General features: G+C 39.2%; 1 protein-coding gene across 7 annotated transcripts in view; it reads left to right on the top strand.

The window, feature by feature from the left end:
* CEP112 (centrosomal protein 112) overlaps positions 1-22,963 on the top strand; it is a 183,242-nt gene that overhangs the window by 94,949 nt on the left and 65,330 nt on the right. For all 7 annotated transcript variants that reach the window (XM_068914100.1, XM_068914096.1, XM_068914098.1 and 4 more), the window contains one exon: positions 22,202-22,432. In XM_068914100.1, the coding sequence (XP_068770201.1) occupies positions 22,202-22,432 (231 nt within the window). The remainder of the gene's footprint in view (positions 1-22,201; positions 22,433-22,963) is intronic.

Genomic DNA, 22,963 nt, shown 5'->3' with positions numbered 1-22,963 from the left:
TTACCAAATATTTGTTGTAGCGCTTGCATGTTTTCTCTTGATTTTTATTCACTGTAGGCTGAGTCAGGATTGGGAAGAATCCCACTGATGACGAATATCTACTAGAATCAAGGATGTGATGATAGGTCCTGTAGAGATATCCAAAGTGGGCTCTAAACAATAGCAATGTAACTGTAAAGTTTACAGTACACCAAAACTGCCAAACCCACAAGTATCCTGCAGAAGTACTCAAATACTGGGCCTCTGCTGGGCTTCAGTGATCAGCAGGGCTAGTTTTAGCTATATTTGAGTAAACATAGAGGAGCTGTGGAAAGAATTTGGGTGGCAGAATAATCATAGATATCAGAGGAAAAATGAACCTCTGCTCCGAAGCGTGAGTTTACAGAGCTCTGATTCGGGGATTAAGCATTCCTGTCAAAGCGATGGTCTTGGTCTTCTGTGTCTTTCTTCTCCTCAGCTGAGATGAGGCCACCACCTTACCACGTATGTTGTTCTGCGTCAACCACTCTGCTTCTTGTCCCTACTTCTAAGCTGCTGCTTCTGTTTGAGATGCCTTTCAAAAGGCTGTTCAACAAGCTATAAACATCTGCCACTTCCTCGTTTTAACGGAACCATCAAAGTGCTCTCATGTTTTGGTGGGTGATCATCTGTGATCTCGTCCACAATTTTGCTTTTTTTTTTTTTTTTTTTTTGAATATGACTGAAATTAGATAATGAGGAATTTGGTGTAGGAGCTGTGACTTTACTTGCTTGGGTATCCTTTTATACATCTGGCTATTCAACATTGAAATATTTTCTAAGGACATTTTTTGGAAGCCATAAATAACGGTGCATAAATTATCAGTTCCTGATTAAAAATGTTAAGTTAGCTTAGTGCAGAACTGACATTTGGTGCTCTGTCTACAGTGTATGTAAAAGAGAAAGCAGTTGCCATAGAAACTAGCTCATCACATAAAATGTACTCTAGTCTGAGATGGAGTTCTCTTCAGCAAAATGGACTTTCTGTTTATGCAATCTGAAATCGAATATATGTGGTAGTTATTAGGCTGTAATCAACATTTTATATTTTTTTCTATTTTGCTTTTAAATATTGGTAGCTGAGGAGGTAGGGTATACAATTTCAGCTCAGTGTGCACCATATGATAGAACTTTTACATTATACCAGTACACTCTGTTTAGGAAGAAGTGACAGTTTCCTGCGTAAGAGTTAGTTAATATAGAATGACTTATCTAAAAAATGAGTTCGGTCTTATTCATCAGGATCTTCATGTATGCCAGTATTTAGTACCGCCACACCAGATGTGGCTTTGCATATAAGATTTGTGTGTCAGTTAGAATGAATGATTAACAATAATAGAATATAAGCTATGTATGGCATGAAATAATATGAAAGTTGTATAAAGAAATACTAAGATAATAAATGGTCAAATACACTAGTAAACACAAGACAGATGATATTAACTGCAATATTTGAGAAGCTTTTATAATGATTTCTAAGTGGAGAGGCAAAAATATTGTGTTACTATGTAGAAATTATCAAATTATGATAAAAGCTCTTGATTTTGGTATAAAAGGAGCACTTCCTATTTGGAGTTCCGTTTATGGCAAGGTCAGCCTCTAAAGTTGCTTATGGATGTTATTTGCAAACGCAGGACTCTCCTCTTTTGAGGAATTTGACATCTTCTCATTCGCAGAACAAGTACAGCAGTATGGGAAACAGCAGTGAAATCTTCAAGCATCTCACTGAGTGGTTGAAGGGACTTCCTTTTATGTGACACCACAGTTCTCATTGAATTCTTTTCACAACATCATAGAATAATTTAGGTTGGAAGGACCTCTGGAGGTCATCTGATCCAGTCTCCTGCTCAAAGCAGGTCTAACCTGAAAAGTTAGATCATGTTACTCAGAGCCTGGTCCAGCTGGGTTTTGAAAATTTGCAAGGCTTGAGATTTCTCAGCCTCTAGGCAACCTGTTCCAGTGCTTAACTACTCTGCTGTGAAAATTGTTTTCCTTTATTTGCAGCTGGAATTTCCACTGTTGCAAGTTGCATCCCTAGCCCCTTGTCCTTTCACTGTCCGCCTTCAAGAAAAGTCTCTCTCCACCTTCTCTGTAATTCCTCTTTATGCACAGTTGGAGACAGCGATTAGACCCCCTCCTTAACCTTCTGTTTTCCAGGCTGAGCAAACTTGGTTTACTGAACTTCATGAAGGTCCTGGTGGTACGTCCCTCCCTTTTGCTGAGTGAATGGTAACTCTGCTCTCCAGCATACTGACCGTTTGCCATCAAAAGGCATCAACCACAGTATTGCTAAGGGTTCATCACGTCCTATTATCCAGGTCACTGATGGAGATATCAGCCCCAGCACTGACCTTTCAGAAATGCCACTTGTAACTCGTGGTCTGTTAGACTCTGAGCTGTTGACTCCTACTCTTTGAACCTCATGGTCCAGTGAGTTCTTTACTCACTTTGTAGTCCACCCATTCAGTCCATGTCTTTTCAGTTTGACTGTGTGGATGCTATAAGAGTCTGTGTCAAGACCCGTGCTAAGTCAAGGTAACAGGCATCAACTGTTCTCCCCTTGTCCACAGAGTCAGTCATTTCTTTATAGAAGACAATCGGTTTGGTCAAGCATGATTCACCCTTGCTATATTCATGTCGGCTGTTCCCAGTGACCTTTTTAATCCCTCGTGTGTCTGGAAATTACTTCTGTGGGGTCTTGCTCCATAATTTTTCCAGGGACTGAGGCTAGGCTGTGACTGCCAACTGAGGAGCTGTTTACCACAGATTAAGCAGTTACATTTTTTAGGATGTGCTTTTTCTCCTGTCTGTTAGGACCTGGAGAAAGATTAGCCAAAGTCAGTTTAGTATCTTGTCCATAGGTTGGCAGATGTTAATTCCAGTCACTCAGCGCCCCCGTAAATCAAATTTTGACTGGTAGTTTAGCCATTAAAGATTTATGTGATAGGAGCAATTTTATGATCCGTTCAGTTCCTCAATTCAAAGGTGTTATAAATACCAAATGAAAGAATGAAACACCAGGAGAGAAATTGTGACAATCTGTAGTTTGGAATGTTACCACCACTTGTTTTGGCAGTATTACTGGCCTTAAAACAATAGGATCCATATGAATGCTAATTTTCCTTATTTTGAGTAATAAATACAGCCTCTTTATGGTTTAAGTAATAATATTACTCAACATCACTGCAGGGTCCAGCAGACAGTTTCATGATGAAGTAATAAATAGCAATTTTAGAGATATGATTATTTATATTTTTCTTTCATGTGGTTTATGATGGGGGAAGGAGGACTTGCAAAGCCCATGAAAAGCCTTGCCCTCTCCTGTAACTGACACAGTTTGGCTGAAGATATGTCAGCTGAGAAATATGAGACCGTCCATAAAGCTGCGCACACTCCCACATTAAAGTATTACAGAGAAACCTTCAAGTGGAAAACCAGTAACAAATTGCAGCTGAAACGCTTGTGGCATGCTCCACTGTCCTGGGCTCCCTACTGTTGATCTGCTTATTCCTCAGTATATTGCTTTAGTCGGGAACAAAAATGAGACACACCTCTTTTTCTATTTCTTGGACAGGAGCTGGGGCGGGGGTGGTGACCCAAATCCTGTAATCGGTTTTCTGTGTGTCTGATGACAACGTTACTGGCACAGATACCAGTCTGAGCTGATCGTGAATCATCTTCACATCTGTATCTGCAGCACCTCTTCTAGTCTCCGAGTTGGCCCTGGATGCTAGGAGGCCTCCTAAGCCGCCAGCTGCAGGACAGCCTGAGAGCCCTCCTCGCCACGGCCAGCCCCGCTATGGGCCTCTGCCTCCCTTCTCCTTTCCCAGCTTCAGGGGCAGGTTGTCCACTGCCGAAGCTCGGGCTCAATGCCTGCGGTGCCGTGCACAGCGGGGGCTGGCTTTTGTCCCCTGGCACTTCCCAACAGCGGCTATCAAACATACGCCTAGATTGACACATCGGTTGAGGTGGGAGGGGACCTCTGGAGATCAGCTAGTCCACCCCCTGCTCCAGCAGGGCCACCTAGGGCAGGTTGCCCGTGGAATGGCCGGCAGCGGAGCCGAGCAGCTACCGACAGGGTGCTGGATGACCCTGCTGTTCCCGTCTCGTGCAGGAGGCAGCTCTGAAGGGACCGTGCTCCATCGCTGCCCTTTTCTAAACTGCAGCTCGGCCTAAACCTGCACCAGCTGCCCAGGCAGAGCCTTGGAGGGCCCACGTCACTTTTTATATTGCTCCATGTTTCCCGTTCCGATTCGTTGCCTCCTGTTCCTGTTTGCTGCCGGTTTGTGTTTTGCCTTTCGCTCACCCCCAGTTAGGGCCGGGTTTGGGGTTCTGCGGGGTTGGGGGGGAGTTAGCAGGCAGAGGATGCTTTGTGTGTCCTCGGCCAGGGCTCTTTGTGCGAGGCAGGGGTGTTCAGGCGCACAGAACTATATATGCTCTTTTTGCAAGGTTTTTTTTTCTCTTGGAAACCTTTCCCCTTTTTTTAAATAACAATTGTGCTGAAGAAAATGCATTATTTTAAAATAGTGTGGATGCTTCCAATATGAAGTCAGGCAGCAGAGCTGTGCCTTGGTCCAGTCACCTTTGAAGAAATGACTGTCATCTTTCTGTAGTAAATACTGTTTCTTTATTTTGAAAGAGCGGCACAGACTCTGACAGTGATTTAAGGTCTTTAGTGTTGATTTCATGAGAAAAAATATTCTTCACAGTGTGACTTTAAAGTAGACTTTTTTCCCCCCAATTACTGTACATGTTGGCAGCAAATTAGCTTTGAGGGAGTATCGTGCACATCACAGCTCTGTTGATGTACTGGGGAATCATTTTTGGATCTGTTAGCTCAGTCAGACCCATGACTGACGTTGTGCACGTCTTCAGTTTCCGTAGATTTGAAAGACTTTTTTTTGACAGGGAAGGTGATGTGGAAAAAAAGAAAAACCCAAAGTACACGAAATGATTGGCAAAGTGGTGATATCATCAAATGTTCAAAGACTTTGCAAATTGAAGCTTATTAGGCTGACATTTTGTCTTCTATTCAGCACTAATTGGAATCATGCCTGGTTGCGTGATGTGGGAGATATTTAATACCTGAGTGTTTACCATGACAAAATGACAGAAATCGATGTCAAGGATACCGTAGATTTCTGTTTAATGGAGAAAACAATATATTTCAAACTAAAATTACATACCTCATAGTAATTTGTATTCATATGTATGAAAGCCCTCCTGAAGTACTGCAAATAAGAGAACTTGTATTTTTAGACCCTAAAATATTGGCCTGATTGCAAATATTCCATTTTAAGCTTTTAAGGGTGTTCTTCAGAGTTTATAAAAACAACACTGATTTAGTTAAAAAAACAAACAAACGGGGGGGGGGGAAAAAACCCCAAAACAAAAAAAACCCCGATGCAGTGTTTTTACTTGAAGCAGATCTGAAAACGCCATGAAGAGTGAACTCCAGTCTTTTGTACTGGCGATACAATTCTTATAAAGTTGTCTCTGACAGCTTGAATTCTTTTGTACTCTGTGCTTTCTGGTGTATTGGCATCTGTAAAATGAATTAAGGAAACGGAAAGAAAGAGGAAAAGAGTGATTTTGGAAAGGCAGCCACTGCAAACACACAGTACACTGGAATATTTGAAAATGGATACATGTCCTTCTGCTTTATTTGGGATCATTAGGGGTTTCCAAGCGTTAGCTGCCTGTCCCTTTCAGGGGGGCATCTGCATGCTGTCTAGGATAACGTGTGACTAGCATGCTAGTTTGTGTGTTCATTTTAGACCTTACCAAGTTGGATATAGGTCTTCAGCTAAACCTCTAGTATAAAACAAAAATAATATTTATTCAGAAGTTGAGACGGAAACCACCAGCTATTAGTTTATATCATTACCCAAATTGCCTTTTGTACCAGAATACAGAATGATCAGTGGAAAGTAATATTAAAAAAAAACAACCAAAAATACACTCACGCACAACGAAGATCAGACCAGTCTGGGTGCTTATAGGAATCACTGGTCTTTAGGTGACTGATAGAGCTGCCTGTTTGTTACTGTGATCTGCACTGATCCTGTGACTTGTAAGGTATTGACAACCAGTAGCTTCGGCACCAAGGGTAGTTGTATTGCTGGAATCTTCTCAGGGGTCTGAGTCTCCACTGTGATAGTAAAAATATATACCAATAGACAATTCCTGTCCCAGTAAGTTTATAACATAAATGTGTGCTTCTAGGGTATTAGAAATGGATGCAACCAGCAGATGGTTGTGGACCCATGATAAGCGATGAAAAGTTAATCAGTAGATTGGCATGGTTTGAGTAATAAAGCAGTAGACAGAGCAAGTGAGCTGCTTCCATCGGGTGGCTCTACTAATGACATAGTAGAAATGCCCTTCTGTGATGTCTGTAGCATGAAAAGACGCCTGAAGTACATTGGATATTTGCCATTTCTGCAGTTGCTGCTGTTATCATGGTTTCTTATATGACTAAATAAAAAAAGGGAAGGTCTTTAATTTTAGATGGGAGACAAACACATGAAAAACGTTGTCTGTTAAACGTTTGAGATCCCTTATAGTAACTTATATGCTTATATAAATGCTAGCTGTTCAATCTATTTAAACTAGATTTAATCACAGCTAACTAATCCTTCTAAAACTAGGCATTGTTGATCTTGCAGAGAAAGCATTCTTACAGAATAATTTGTTATTGTAAGTTGTACAGAATTGTACAGCTACTGATCCATTGGGTGCCGGTGTTGGGGGGAAGGATGGAGCAGGGACAGAATCCAAGCTATCAGTTTGCCATTGGTATTAGAGAAAATACTAGTTTTCCTTTAAAGTCAGTTAGGCGGGATGTGTACGTGTATACGTGTATTATTGCCCTCTAATGGATAGAATCTGAATGGCTGCTAACCTAGCTCGTGTCACTTATTTTCTAGGTTAGGCAGTAAAAGTATATGATGTAAGGTTTTTCTCTTCAGGTTTCAAATCTTGATGAAATTCATGATAAAATATTCTAGCGATGCATAATAATTATTTTATTTTAACAGCAAAACTAAACCTGATCTTTGAAGTTATCTTTAAAATAACTGCATGAGAAGGCAGGCTGCAGTTTAATTGGAAATAAGATTTACAATTGCCTCTACTTTTTAATTGTCCGCTTCTGCATGTTCTTTATAGCAGAGTCCTAACACAGCTGTGTTTTTTCCTAGCAGGAATCTGTTTTCATTCAATAATTAACCTTGGGAGAATTAAACTTCAGAATTCTTCAATTTCTTCTCTCTGCAACTGTAGACTTTTCATTTTCAGTATTTCCAGTGCTTGCTTTTGCAATCAGATAACTGTATATCGTTTTGAAAATATATAGCAGAGCGTATGCGGCTAACAGCTTTCCTCATCTCAATTGTAGATGCATCTAACTTCAGAGCAGCACTGAGTAGGCAACAGTTACCTTCCTTCCCTCCGGGAGGTTTGTAATGGTAGTGGTAGGCAGCCTGGTTATTATAAAGAGGTTTCTGATGGATATAGATTGTTGCAATGCAAACACTCACGTTTAGGACATAGTCTAAATGTTCTGGTAAAACCAGTGACTAATTTGACAAGTATCACAGAGTTCGGCTGAGGTACCTCAAATACCTCTGCACAACAAATTTTAGTTGAGTCCGTCATATTTCTATTACTTTAAGTTCTAATTAATAAGCTGAAGCTGGGCTGGAAGAGCAGAAGGAATAGCACATTAATCAAATTCCCCTGTAACGACCATATTTTCCTGTTGAATGGCTTCTCTAAGGTGTGATAGGATGCAGTGCATGCAGTACTGGCTTTTCCTGTCCTTCCTGAGGGCTGAGGTGACTCTGGGTACTCGCGCCCCCTCGGCTTCACAGGCACGCTCTTGAAAAGGAGCGATCTTGTTGTTGTTGTAGCGATCTGACAGCTTACGCCTGGGAGCAAGAGAAGTTGTTTCGGGTTTTGTGCTGCTACTTTTCACATTCATGGTGAAAACAGAAGAATCTTTTGTAAGTAAAGAAAGATGAAGGATATTGCAGTAGCGTCTTCTCAATCCAAAATGGAGACTTTATCTGCCTTCATAAATCTCTGTGTTTTTCTTCTGAACAGGATGTTTCCTAGCAATGTGTTTTGTTTTGTTCCCCCCCCCCTCCCCCCCAGAAAACTTACTTTTCATTGACGATAATTTGCAGCCATTGTTTGTATTGTGTAGGATAAATTAAGGAATTTTTCAAAATGTTATTTTGATTTGATGCGACTTTGTTCATCGGTTAATTATGAAAGCTCTGATTGTTTAGTGCACAAGAAGGGTATAATGCATGACGCAATCACGTGCTCACTTAATGCATGCAGACTGTGATGGCAGTAGTAATAGCGCCATTAAAGAACAAAAGGTAGCAACACATAGTAGCTCTGTATCTGACCAATCCCTTCAAATTACCATAAATATTTGAGCATTCTGAATAGTTTTGGACTCTGTAGTAAAGCTTGCCTGTTCTTATCTGGCACTGAAGGAATGTGGAATAAAGTATTCATTTAACCAAGTATAAAAATATGTATGCTATGCAGTTATAATCATGTGTCATTAATCAGAAAATACTGCAGAAACTCTGACAAATTAAAAACACAAGGATGTGTCTGCAAGGGCTTTTTCAGTCATTAAAAAGCTGCTTCACCTCTCAGGCAAACTATTTAATGGCAACTTCTTGCTCAGTGTACTGACATCTTCAAAGGCTCTGACATCTGTCGGCCTTTGAACTACCATTAAAAAATATTATCCCATTTCCATTCTTTTATGCCCATTTTTTTAATTATAGCCCTTCTTTCAAGTTAGGAACATGGTTGGTTTAAATGATGCTGTCCTTTCGTTTTCAGCCACCCAGCTGCGGTTTGAATAAATTGATGTAGAATCAAAGGCGGGACTTTAAAGGGAAAAGGTTTGATGGACTTGGACTCCGAACCAGATGAGGTTTTATGATGAAAAGGGTTTAATCCCAGCACAGGCATCGCTTCTATCAGTCGAGCAGTACAAAGCGATTCATATATATAGGTTCATGAGAAATGATCTATTTTTTTTTAAACAGCACAGATCTCTTCAGGACTTGCAAATGTGGCATTAGCTAATATTCAGAGAGCTGATTTCCTTTCATCCACCAGAAGCTTATGATTATAGTACAGTTCTCGAATTGGAAATGAGAGCTGCAACACAGATTTAAAGCTACGCTGTCTGATTTGTATTCAATATACATGTCACTGCGGGACAAGCTAGTCTAGGCCGAGCTGGTTCAATAAAGGGAAAAACAGTTTCAGCATCTGAAATTCTGAGAGAGGGGGAGGAAAAGGGTACCAATTAATTATTACCTGCTCTACCTGAGTATTGTATTGGATAGTTATCACTATAATTTCTAAAACAGTGCAAACAAACCCTTGTGACAACGTTTCTTTGACATCCCTTGCATCAGAGGTTGATAGAAAATATCAATTAACATTAGTAGCATTAATGAATAATAGCCTCCAGTTTGGTCATTTATATGGAAGGCAATGTATTTTTCTGTACATGAGTTTCAGGGAAGTTTAGCTGAGACAATCTTGCTATTCCTTTATAGTGATAGCCTTCATTAGTGCAGTAGTTATGCATGCATATAAAGAAATCTGAAATCTCTCAAAAAAAGGCATCAGATGCCATTTGCCAAAAATACCACCTCATGGTATCCAAGAAATCTCTCTCTAATAGGTTCCTGATCTTTATGCTTAACGTTAATAGAAATGTGATGCATAGTTGTGATTTCTTACTGTGGAATATTTAGATTGATTGTGTTCCTCAGAACAGTGACACTTTCCGGAAAAGCCCAAGCAGCAGATTTCAAAAGTCTGCAGATAACATCCTCTTCGCAATGTGTACTTCAGTGTTATACAAAAGAGAGGCAATTTCATTTGGTGCTCTGCCCCCAGTCAACGGTTTCTCATTGAAGCATTCCCCGCAATGCTCATTTCCTAATGCAATTTTGAGCCTTTTTTCCCCAGTTATTAAATATGCGCATAGACGTCCATAAATGGATATATTTACTGGATTATTTTATATTTTGCTGATCTTAAATAGAATGTACACATTTAGTATGTATTTATTTTAAATAGAAACTATATGTTTAATATTTCTTAAAAGTAGATTTTAAAAATTCCATAGATAAGTCTATAGGATAAGAAATTCCTGTTCCGGGATGCAGTGACCTATTCATGGTTCAGAAATGAAAGTGGCGTCAACTGAATTCAAGGACAAATCAGGAAGGATGAAATGGATAGAGATCAATGTAAAGGTGCTAGAGGAAGATACTGAGCAAAAAATACTCTCGATTCCAAGAAAAAAATGTTTTGCCTCAGTTTTCGTTTATGTTTGGACAGATCGTTCTGTGATTGATCTTGCCTTTCTGGACCTATAGTCATAGCATGATGCTTCCAAAAGGTCTCTGAACGTGGAGGAGACCCTGTTGAGCTGATGGGAGAAGTGCAGCTAACACTTGAGGATGAAAGGCCAGAGAGCGAGACCAGAAATGGCTTCAGCTCTTTGTCTGTGCACAAAGTACTCTTGAGGTATCATCAGCTGATGCCTTTGCCTGGCCCTAACGTCTAGATTGGAGTAAAGACTTCCTTGTCTGGGACCTTCATCCTCAGATGACTGTGAAAAATTTAGCTCTTTGAGATAAGGATTGACACTAAAAATAGTCAGCGGGGATGTTTCTTCAAATTATGACTTGATTTGAAAAAGGAGAAAGGCAAAAGTTGCTCATGCATGTATGATTTTGCATCTTATGTATGTGAGCAGCTAACATACAAATAAGAACTTAATACAACTTGTTGCTTAACAGAAATACTGCAGCTGTTTTTACTGCCTTGCAGAAATTAGGTTTTTTGAAAGTTAGAAGCTCATTATTTCTTTTAAGTTTAAACCTGTAAACTACGCAACCCTTATCTCTGAAGCTGCTGGATTTCAAGATTTCTGCCCGCACATATTGCCATTCATGAGACCCAGAATGAGGACTTCATGCTTGGTTAAAGACTGTCATCTTCAATATAGCAGCATGACATCAGTAAAGAGAGTGTTTCCTGGTGTATTAGACTCTTTAGCAGAGCAGAATAGTACACACAGACCAGTGCATTTAAGTCTTCTTCAGTCATCGACCAAGGGAGTGTCTGCATTATACTCCTTAGCTGGCTTCCTGTAATTATTCCAGAGTTTCAAAAAATTCATCTTTTTCAACTCTATTACAGTCAAGGCAGAACTTGGACAGTATCAAGAGCTGTAATTTAAGACCATGGTTAACTATTGGTTTGTAAAGCCTTCAGTCCTTCTAGTCTTCCTCAAGTCCTTCAACTGTCAGCTGAGAGGGTCATAAGATGACTTGAACAGGAGATAGTGTCCACATTTTGCATTTCTACAAGTATTAACTTCAGAAGTTGAAGATGGGAGATAGCTTATGTAGTCTCCACTGAAAAGGAAGAGGAGGCAATTCTTTCAGAAACCTTTATTGGCAAGGAGAGAAGTAAAGGGTATTTAAGCCTGACTAATACTTTCTCTTTGGGTCGATGTTAAGAATTGTGGTACATCTGGCTTCTCTTGCCTCTTCTCCAGCGGCTCTTTGGTTTTTACTCTTACAGCCTCAATCAAGTTACTTGTCCTAACATAGCTACCAAATTCTGATTGTGAGAATTGAACGTTAAGAGCCAAAAGAACGTTTTGAAGGGTCTTTATGAATTTCCACTTAGGCATGGGCCTCTTCCTACTGGGGAAGTGGAATCTCTGATAGGCTGGGAGAAATACTATCCAAGTTCTTAACTGCACACAGAAGCACGCTTTGGGAGCTACTCATTCATCAGGATGATTTTAAAGATGATGATAGCAGTTAGGAGAGTATGCCAAATGTAAGCCTCCCTAATAAACAGCATATTATTTATGCTTTGTACCTGTATTTTGTCTTATGTTTGTTCTAGCAAGTATTGCACTCAATGCCATTTCTATTGGAGTTACTGTAAAACTCCTGTGAGCTATGCGGGGTAGTCTTTATGGAATGCTCTGAACACATGTGTTTAGAGCAGTAATTTAAACAAATGCATCTGAAAGGGAAATATGTTAGTGATGCTTTGCTGTTTTTGTTTACTTTCAGTAATGCTTTTTCATTAGTTGACAGGGAGAAGACAGATTTCTCATAGACAATTGCCTGTACTACTTTTGAGGACAAAACAGAAATTATATTTATAACATGTTTAATTTTGCTACCTCACAGAGTTGAATGTCTGTAGTAATCCTTAAATCTGTAATACAGCATGTCTACATTTAAATCAGAATTACATGTTGTTCAGGAATGCTAAGTGCTTTTAAGTTTAATACATGGAAATTTGAATGCAAATATTTTTTTAAAGCTTTGATTTAGAGTATTTCTGTGTCCAGCTTCCCCTATCAAATTGATGGGTAGTTCTTCGCAGCCTGCTGCCAAGATCTCTAGCCTCTGTTTCTGCATTCTATTGCAAGACTGTCCTATGCTTCCTTGAATGGCAGTAGCTTTTCTTCACTTTCAGCACAAGCTTTGCTCCAGTGTTATTTCTGAACTGAACACATCTTTGACAGAAAGGATTAATTTCCTTTCATATCCTGACATATAGAAAGTAAAACTTTATATTTTTTTCTAAAGGAAAAAAGTGTCCTCCATCTAGGACACTTAACTGGACATCTTCCAGTTAAGTCTATTAGTAGAGTCTTAAACAAATCTTTTTGTTTGTATAAACCAAAATACAAATGTAAACATTTATTTAAACAGATAAAAGAGAAAGGAGAGTGCGCTGTGTATTTTCATTGCTGACTCACTAATGTATTTTAAAGAAAATAAAATCAGGTCAAATAATATGAAACTGATCTGGAAGCTCTCTTCCAGGCAAGAGGGCCAAATCTTTTCCAGATTTTAGATCTGTTAAATATGAAATTTAATTGCATTTATCTCAGTTTCAACTTGGTACGTAATCCTTTCCCTCACAAGTGCACCTTATTATTTAGTTCCAGTCTCATCTCTTTCCCATGTAGGCTTGATGTTCTTCCGTTTGATGAAAAGCCATCTTATTAGGAAGGCAGTGACAATAGCCAACCTATATGAAGTTCTGCTTTCTAGCTGCTGTTAACTAAATTGGAATCGAGTATACTTATGTAAATTAAGAAGTCAAAATAAGCTCTGCTAATTTTAAGCTCTTTGTGGAGCTGTTCAAATGGATGTCTGATTTTCTTTCTTTCTCTCTCTTCCTTCTTTTTAAAAGCCCAATAGTTTGTAGCTTAAATCCCATTGGCATGTACTGGGTTTTAGGCGGCTAACTGGCTTTTTTTAAAGTCCAGATCTATTTCTGTGCACTTCTGTTGGAAAAAGATCAGAATGTTTGTCTTTGCTTGATGCCACATGTCACAGCCGATCTTGACAATCTGCTGCCCCTTCCTCCCATGTAGTCATAGATGCAGAAAGAAGAATGTCGCCACTATTTTAATGCAACTTTTCCAACTGGAATTTTGATACCTATGTCTTGCATATTTCTTTTCAGCCTTCAGAAATATGTGGCAAAGTTGATGAACAGTGTGGAGTTTAAATTACCTACAAAGATGTTGTATAAGCATGTTTTCCTATAAGAATGCCATGGGTAGGATATTTTTCATTAATTTTTATTTAAAACAGAGCTAAGCAGAAGGTAACTTCTCTTTATTGTCCTTCGTGAGTCAACAGTTCTATCATGTTTCAGGAAGATTCTTAAGTTGTAGAGCAAGATTAGACAAGATAGTGCACAGGCATTACTAAGAAATAAAATCCAAGCCTGTGTATCCAGTCTTAAGGGGTGCTTGGCGTTTCTTGGGTCTATGTTAAGTGCAAGAGATTTTAAAAAATGAAGTGGACCAGAGTTTGGACATGAAGAAAAGAGCAACGTTTAGCCTACAGCTAGCACTGCACAGGTATGATGATGTTAAATCTGCCCTCAAATATCATCCTAGTAGAGTATAAAATAAACAAGATTGTTTTGAATATACTTTTATCAGATTCACAAATGCTAGACATTTGTTAACATTGCGCGTGCTCTAAAGAAGTCTAAGTAAAGGATATTACAGAGGAGGTTTGATATTTAAAAGCCGTTTAATGCTGTTAAAATTAACAGAAGAAATGTGTAAGTTAGCTGCTCAGTGCCTCACTTTGCAAGCCCTAGTGGAAGTTTTCGGAAGAGATGTCAGAGGTGCATTGCAAAGGTGAGAAGAGCCAGGATGGAGCTGGGACGTAGCTATACCTTTGCATTAGCCCTGTAGTACAGGGATTCAGATTTTACGCAGCTGAACAGCAAACATTTTACAATTAGTATTATGGTGGCCGTCTGTACTACTCCTATGTATATTTTTTTGACACTGAACGTTCATCTGTGTGATTCTAGAGAACAGCCGTTCTTGGCATGCTATGCTGGGTAGTAAATACAGCTTTGGTTGCGAACACTTGATTTATGAACATATTAATCACTTCATCCCATCACTGAAATGTACTCACGTATAGGATAAAAACGTCATCTACTTAACAAGCTGTGCGATAGCACCAACATTGTGAACAGACTTCTTTTTCACAAAAATGAAGACACTTAAGTATACGTTTTATTGGATATTTATGTAACGTTTCATACATCTCTTTCTGTTTTGGAGTTTTACCTTTGCTGATGCTTTAGTGCTTCCAGGAAGCAGTAGACTCGTGACCATCCCAGGAAGCAGTAGACTCATGACCATCCCGTCGTTAGCGTCCGTGTTAGGAGAGCTGCTGTGCTTCCATGACGGGCTCCTGAAGAACCGCTCCCACCGTAGCTCCTGGTTTTGGAAACTCTCTCAGCACTCTCAGGAGCAGAAACTTAGCTGCTGCTCATTGAACTGTTGCTCATTTTCACTTCATTTCACACCCTCTTATTCATCTGCTCCCTTAATTACAATTTTTATGGATCTATGTGTTCTTACCCAAAGGCATTTAAAATTGAGAGTATAATAGATTGTGCTGTGAAAGTAAATGGCAGTTTATTACTTATCCCTGTTAATTTGTGCTCTGCCACATCATTACCCATGTGATAATGCGCATGACATTTGCGGAAGTAGCTTTCCTTGTGGTCGATGCATTTCTCACTTTGCATTCAACATTACTTCTTGAGGGGAAAAAAGACAGCAAAAATATTTTAAAACTTCTACCAATAGTAAAAGAATAACAGCAGAAAACTCACCAACATTAGCCAGGCGTTATTCTGTACACGTTAATATCTTGCATGTTTTGCCTTGAAATTGCCATCTTGATTCTGTTTTCCTCTCCCTTCTCATCTTGCTCTTTCTTATCAATTACTACCTAAATACAGTTTTCTTTTTCCTTGCAGTGTTGATGATTGCCTGGGATTGATACTCCAAGATGTCCCCTAAAAACTCAGCGCTTTATACCTTGTGATAGGATGCCTATGAAGCATCTTGCTTGTTAGTGCTTGGTGGGATATTTAAAATACAGTCGCTCATATACTTGCATGTTCCCAAGCTTATTTTCTACCTGCGTATCTAAGGATTCATAATATTGGCAAATGAGTGATTTTACCAGTCACAAGAAAGAGTGGATAAGGTTCTTAGCATATTTTAATTGAAGTTGCTGTAGTATTGAAAGTCTTTTTAATATAGTTGATTAAAATGGAGTTAAATGAGTCAATTATAAAACTGTGTTTAGAAGATGGCATTAAGACTACTTAAGTTACTAAATGTTAATGACTGTTGCTAATTCAAAATTGTTTTAAAGTGTCAATTGGGATTTGCTATCCCTTCAGATGTAGAATGTAGCTTCAACAGCAAGGTTCCCATTTTCAGCCCAGCTGAGGACCTTCTGCTCCTTCTGGTTACCAAGTAGCCACAGATTTAGCAGCTGAACTGGCCAACAGAAGTTGCCCGCGGCAGGGAGCCAAGCTGATATCCGGGAACCAGCGCAGCCTGCTCAGTGTGCGTTGTGGACAAAAATGGCATTAACTACCGGTCCCATCAGAGAGCCACCGAGATTGTCCCTTAGATACTGCACTTAGTTGCTTAACTCTCTTATCTCGTAAAGGTAAAAATCATGGGGTTAGCTCCTTAAAACCAGAATAAGATTAAGTGCAAGACCGGCTGTTATGACTTACTGAAACTGCAGTAGTTAGACTCGTTAAAGTAAACCAGTTTTGTTTTAAACACAAACCAACGTTACATGTCTTTGAAGTTCTAACAGCTCCTTTTTTTCTTAGCTTAGAGCTGCAGACAAATAGTATTTGTTTACTTTTTTAGTGTTCTTTTATGTTAGAAACATTGCTTATTCTTGTGATAGTGGAGAAACTTGTCTTATCTGTTCCTCAGCACTTTATAAAGCTGTGCTTATTAGCAAGAAAGTTCAAGTCATTCAGACTCCCATTTTCAACTGATGCTATGTTGTCAGATATTTGTCGCTAAATATGCCACCAGCTGATGTGCTGACTGGGAGAGGGTATTTCGCTCACCTCTCGTGCAACGCTGGACTGGTCTTGTGCAATAGGAATGTCACTGGCACTGCTGAATCAGTTTTTACTTTGTTCCTTGTTTTCCTTTTAATTCTTCTTCATCATCAAAGTCAGATTTGTTTTTATTACAGACTTCCTCTCCCTTGACTGGACTGAACTTCCATAAATAATCCACTGTCCAATAACAAATGCTGTGTATACCTCATCTATCTCTATCCCATCAAGCCAGCATAATAAGAAACAAATCTCTCTTTTGGAAGAGTACAGCTGATGATTTAGCACAGCGTACTGTTATAATGAATGCATTAATTTTAATCTTCTTCCAGGTGAGAAAATGCTGAGCAAGTATTGGTGTGCAGAGGCAGAAGCTGCGTGTCAGTGGTTCAAGTAGGGTAGTTGCTTATGGGCTAATGTTTTAGATTATAATCCTAGAAAGCATCTTTGTGATCATCTAACCTGGGTTTGTGGGGGAAGTGAGTGAGTGGAACTGCTCGGAATTTTTTGATGTTCCATAGAAGCAAAGTTTAGTGCACTGAATTGCGAGCTAGGCAGTAGTCTGCAGCTGAGGGTGAGTTAGCCCAATGCTAGCCGCACTTTTCAAATTCTCCATCTGAATAGTTATCGTGATCCACTCAAGAAGCGCAGTAGTCTTTAAAAAGTGATGTATTATTTCAGTAGTTTGAGTGTAGAGCAATGAAGTCTTTTTGCAGCTTCATTTGTTGGGAGATATTAGTCACGCACTTACTGTAAATGCAGCTGAAGCACCACCTAAATCACTTTAAATCTGAGCCTCTGGGAATACTTTAAGAGTGGATTTTATCTTAACTCTGCATTTCCTTGTTTTTGTGGGTTTAAAATATCCTCAACAGTGTTTGAAATTAAATACAGGGATGGGGTGGATGTGGTGTATTGTGAATATATTGAGAGAGAGAGAGAGAGAGAGAGAGAGAATGGAATATATGAATTCCATCCCTGGGAATATAAAATACTCAATCATGCTCCATTCTCTTCCTTAGAGACGGATCCAAATAAATGCTTCATGTGGTTGCAGTAGGAGTGCCTGAAAATGAAGGGAATATACTTTTTCTAGTTGGACTATTAGTCATTCAGTCCATTTTTCATCTCTGTTGCATGTCACTGTAGCAGTTTGAGACTTCAGCAATAGATTTCAGTTTAAACTTTTTGCCAGCTTTATATTTCGTTATGCAGTTTACCTCTTAATTTTAAGAGCACATGTTTTCCTTCCAAATAACACGCAGTACATTTTATTGGTGTTTTAAATAGGCCAAAGTGAGCGAACAACCTTCTTTCTTTCTTTCAAGTCTATTTTTTCCCTGCAGGCAAATTGCTGTGGGCTTTTGACCCGCCCCTTTTTATGACACTATTTCAGCAGAGATATTCTTAGTTATTCAAAGTTACTCCTTTGAAACAGAAATAGCAATCTCCATCTCAGCTAGTAGTTTCTTCAGCTGTATGACTGTCATATGTGCATGTATGTGCATACACGTATACCGTATAAATCCATATGAAATCTCTGCTCTGTCACACACTTTATGTGCTTGTGTTTTTGTTCAGTCTTGGATATTCTCTAAGCTAGCCTTTTCCTTCTGTTTGTTTTCCTTTATACGGATTAGCACTCATGTTACAAAAGTTTCTTGTTTGGGGTATGCTGCCATGGTATGGCCATCCTGTGGAATAACTATGGACTTCAGTGTTCTTTGTTTTAAAAAGCAAACCAAAAAACAACGCCCCCACCCGCCACCTTTTAACATTTTTCATTTACTCATAACCATACAACTGAAATAAAGAGTATAATATTTTGATCTAAAAATGGTAGCAAGTAGCAGTGACGCTGTAGACCTATTATATACTGTGAAGTCTTCTTTTTTTATGTTTAAGTCTTTTGTTTAGCAGGTAAATAATTAGCTCAGGTGGAGTGTCTAAGACTTGTGTTTCTCACAGTAGTTCCTGTATCTAGGTTATCGTTGGGACCATGCCAACAGTTTGTTAGGCGTAGTTCAAAAACCTAGGTTTAAGCAGCTAGAAAAAAATTTTGCAAATTAATACTGATAAACAGGATTCAGTTTTACAAACAGAAAAAGAAAACATCGTGCCTTCAGATCTCAGGCATGAGATTTTATATACATATGTTTTTTTCTGTTATTGTTGAGGAAGGCCAGTTGCTCTTGAGTTTTATATTTCGTGGACTTTTCACAACTGAGAGGTATGTCATCTTAGGCTTTTTCTGCTAATACTAATTCGCCCACATTTAAGTCTAATAGTAGTCTATTAAAGCTGGCATCTGGAATAGCAGAATCTTAGTGATGGAAAGTTTGAGATTCATTTCCTTCAATAGTTTTAAGATATCCGTGTCACATAAAGTTGTCTTATCCAGCCAGTTGTTAGCTTGTAAGCTACTTTTGCCAGTGACTTTGTTTATGGAAAAAAAGTCTGGCTGTGAGAACTAGACTTATTTTAAAGTAATTGGGGATCATGACACAGTTCTTGTCAGTGTAAGCTTTTTCCAGTCAGTTTGGAGAGATTAGATGTCTCTTAACATCATCTTACTAGCAGGGAAGTTGCTCCAAAAGGACTCCTTTAATCATATTAGTTTCGCTGCCATCATCCCGTCTTCAGATTCTTTCTTCTTTCCTAATAGAACCAAATCGTGTTTTGCCATCTATGAGGTCCAACATTAATACTCCTTTGCATATTAATTACTGCTACTTTACTCGTACCGTTCAGCCCACTGTCTTTTGGCTCCCTGGTTGAGGGTCTGAATCTTTAGAATCACCGTGTGCCACTAGAAAATGTTATATTGTGCTATTAAATTTTCTAATGCTCTTGTGTCAGAATTATTGAATATAGAATGAAGCAAAGCAGGAAGATATAACGGACGACTCAAGATTTCACCCAGTTTTCATTTTGGCTTGTGATATGATTTATGAATGAATTTTCTTTGCACTCTGAGAGGTTACTTCGGTTCCTAATCCTAAATGTTTTGTCAAACCTTTTAGGAATCTTTTGAGGGATAGAGTATCTTAAAGTTTTGCTTATGGGAGGCATGGGGAGGGAAGTTCAAGAAAGAATTTTATTAAAAAAAAAAAAAAAAAAAAAAGGCCTTGACGAAGGGGGAGTTGGCTTTCAGAAAGAGCTCTTGCCCATTGCAAGGTAGTTGTTACCGTTTCCGGCGGGACTTGCATTGAAAAGGGCTATTAGCAAAACCGGCTGGTGGAAACGTCACTTTAGAACTCGGAGCACGTCACCCTCGCGTTAGCAGAAAAACCCTGCGATGGCATACTTCTGAGTTGGGAGAAGCTCCTGAAATATAAAACTTAAAGTAAAATGTACCGTATGCTATTTAGAAACTGTTGCCATTTTCTTCATCAATGTAATATTTCTTTGGTTAACTAGAAGCCGGTTACTCTTAACACTTGGCTTTACCTCAAGGTCATAACTATTTCCTGAATTATAAAAGTAAATTGTAGATTATGATTGTATGCTAAAACGTACTTTACCTTTTAGCCTGTATACAGATCTATTAACAAATTAAGTGCATATGGAGGAAAGAACAGGAAAGCAAGAAAAGGATGTAGTGCAGATTACACTATATGGAACATATATTTGAAATAATGCTGATACAGCTAAAGCATGTGGCCTGTGTTACACTTTTGTGTACAAATGATGTGCTCATCTCTGCACATACACACACAGACATTTACCTTTGACGTGCTGGGGAGCAGTGCCAATGAGTAACTAAGAAACAAAGCCAGTCTTTGGTAAGTTTCTGAGATGGTTAATATTTTATTATTTAATATGTGTTTTAGCTGTGATAGTCTGAGGACACAATTGAAGGTTTGAGGGGAGACATCGTCCTGGCTTTTATAACAGCATATAGTTCAAACATTTTGAGAAAATAGGCAAGCTTTCAACCCTCAATTTTCTTTCTCAGATCACAGTATTTATCATAACAATCTGTCTTGGTTTTTTAATGCACTAGGCAATATTTCTGATGTAGTCATCCCCTTCCCAGCTTCAGTCAGAAATGAATATTTCTTTTTTCAGCGGTATGTCATAATGTGGTTCTCGGACCCTGCAAATAAATAGTTTAGCTGGATTCAGATCCTATAGCAAGGATGTCTGAAGAAGAAAAAGAGTAGTTGGAGAGATCGGCTCAGAGCGCTAGAAGCAGTAACTGGCACTCAATGCCAATGGGATTTTTAAAAATATAGTAATTTTAAAGCAGGTTTTCTTATGAAACCTTTAGTAAACTTTAGCTGAATTCCCTACTGTGTGTGGTAGGGCATCGGTTTGTCACTTTGCTGTTATCACATCCTTTATGAAAGAATTCCAGGGAGCTGCGAAGATACTTGGGAGACGGAGAAAAAGGGGAAGGATGGAAATTGTATGAGGATTTTAGTGAAAATATTCTCTTTCAGAACTATATTTATGAATTAAAAAGTGTGTTTGCAAGGTCAATATATTGCAATTAGCTATAAGGACAGCAGTTTTACTTCACAGATGCAGAACGCAGTTGTACTTCATTTAGGAAGCCGCAGAAGAAATGCGGCTAGAAAAATAACTAGTGCAAGTATATGCAAGCGTAAATCTGAATTACAACATACTCTACTACTACTATAAAGTAACAGTGTATGTTCTGTGTACTTCAAGGGTAGCTAAAGGTTTTCCTTTAGCAGATTTACAGCACATAATTTCCACTCTTCACACTTTTCAAGGGGTTCTGGCTTCCCACCTCGCAGGGAGATGGCTCCCTGCTGTTCCTGCTGTGGCACTGTTGTCCGTGCGCCTGATGCCGCTGCTGAGCAGCACAAAATATTTTGCTCCCAAGGATCGAAGGGTGATCTGTAAGCACATAAAAGAGCCCTGTGAATTCTTCAGTCTGTGTCTTGCACGTGGAAGGTTGTGTATCTCATCTATAGTGAATTCACAGAGTCTGAAGAGTCTCAGCATTGACCTGTGTCATCTGTTTATGTCCTTTCTGAAAGTGCTCTACTTTCTTCACCTGATGGACATTGTTAGATACGTTCCTTGTGCACGTTAGCCTTATAAGGAAGCATGGTATATAATCTGTAACAATGAGTGATAAATGATTTTTTGATATACTGATATCCCCGTTAGAAGGTGGCAGGTCATTTCTTGAGGGAAAAAAAAAAAGCTGTGAGCATCATCTGTAGTTTGTGTGTGTTTTATAAGTGCATGTAATATTTGCTTGCTCCTGTATGCATCTGGGGTCAGCGTAAAGGTGACGGAGAAGAGGTGAGTTTTTAGCTTCTTCCCTCTTCATTCAGATCCCTCCTGCGTAACTGAGGTGTAATTTTCTGAATGAGTATGGAAGAAAATGGAAAAGAAGGAAATTGGGGAAGGAATGAAGAGGTGTTACAAAATGAAGGTGATTACAGGTGAACACCTAAATTTCTTCACCTGCTGCACTCCTCAGAAAAAGTAAAATTTGCTCTGCCCACGCTTTGGGCAGGAAGGAGCTGCATTCATCTGCACATGGGAAGAGGAGCGCAAGAGCAATAAAGGAGGCAAAGGAGAAGGACAGAGAATCTTCCTACTCTAGCTAAAAGCCTGTCTGAGGAAATAGGTTTGTTTGGGTTTTTTTAACCTTATTTGTTCTTTATTTCAGGTTATCTGTGATATGGAGACCCAAATTCACAAGCTGAGGGAAGAGCTTGTGCAGGTAAATGCTCAGCGGAAGCAGCAGCTGGTAGAGCTGAGCCTTCTGCGGGAAGAAGAAAAGCAGAGGGCAGCTCGAGAGCATGAGACAGCAGTGAATAAGCTTAAAGCAGAGGCAGAAAAAATGACATTAGACCTGAAGAAGATACATGCTGCAGAAACAGAGAAGGCCTTGGAAAAGGTAAGAGATTCACAGGGTGCCTCTAAGGGCATGGCAAAAGGGGAACAGTCGTCTCAAAAGTCACATAAATAAAGTTTTCTTAAGGAAAAATGTTTAGGGGTCACTTGAGTTTAAAAAACATAGTAGTATGCTGGAAATCTGACGCTGGATGCCACAATCACTGCGTGAGTATGGAAAATGTTGTGGTCCTATAATGAGAGACTGCTTCTATCTGAAGGTGTAATGGTGGTGATTGCCGGTGTAGCTATTTTGTGCGAGTGCTGCTGTGGCAGCACCTTTGAGCAGTTGTAAGAGCCGAACAGAGACAAACAAATGTGCGGTACTAAGTAGCGGAAGTGATTTTTTAAAATCCCGATGATTTCAAAGGCAAACTTGGCCAAGGACGAGGCTAATCACTTTTCCTTTATCGGACTAGGTAGAGCAGGAAGGGAGGTTCTGCTTTAAATAAGCTTTTTTTTTTCCCCTCTCTGTTGAAAAGAGGGAAGGTTATTGAGGAGAAAAAAGTTCAGGCTAAAACCCCAAGGAAAATAG

This window comes from Struthio camelus, chromosome 19 (genome assembly GCF_040807025.1).
Source record: "Struthio camelus isolate bStrCam1 chromosome 19, bStrCam1.hap1, whole genome shotgun sequence".
In the NCBI taxonomy this organism is placed as follows: domain Eukaryota; kingdom Metazoa; phylum Chordata; class Aves; order Struthioniformes; family Struthionidae; genus Struthio; species Struthio camelus.
This window is presented reverse-complemented; position numbering and strand designations above follow the sequence as displayed.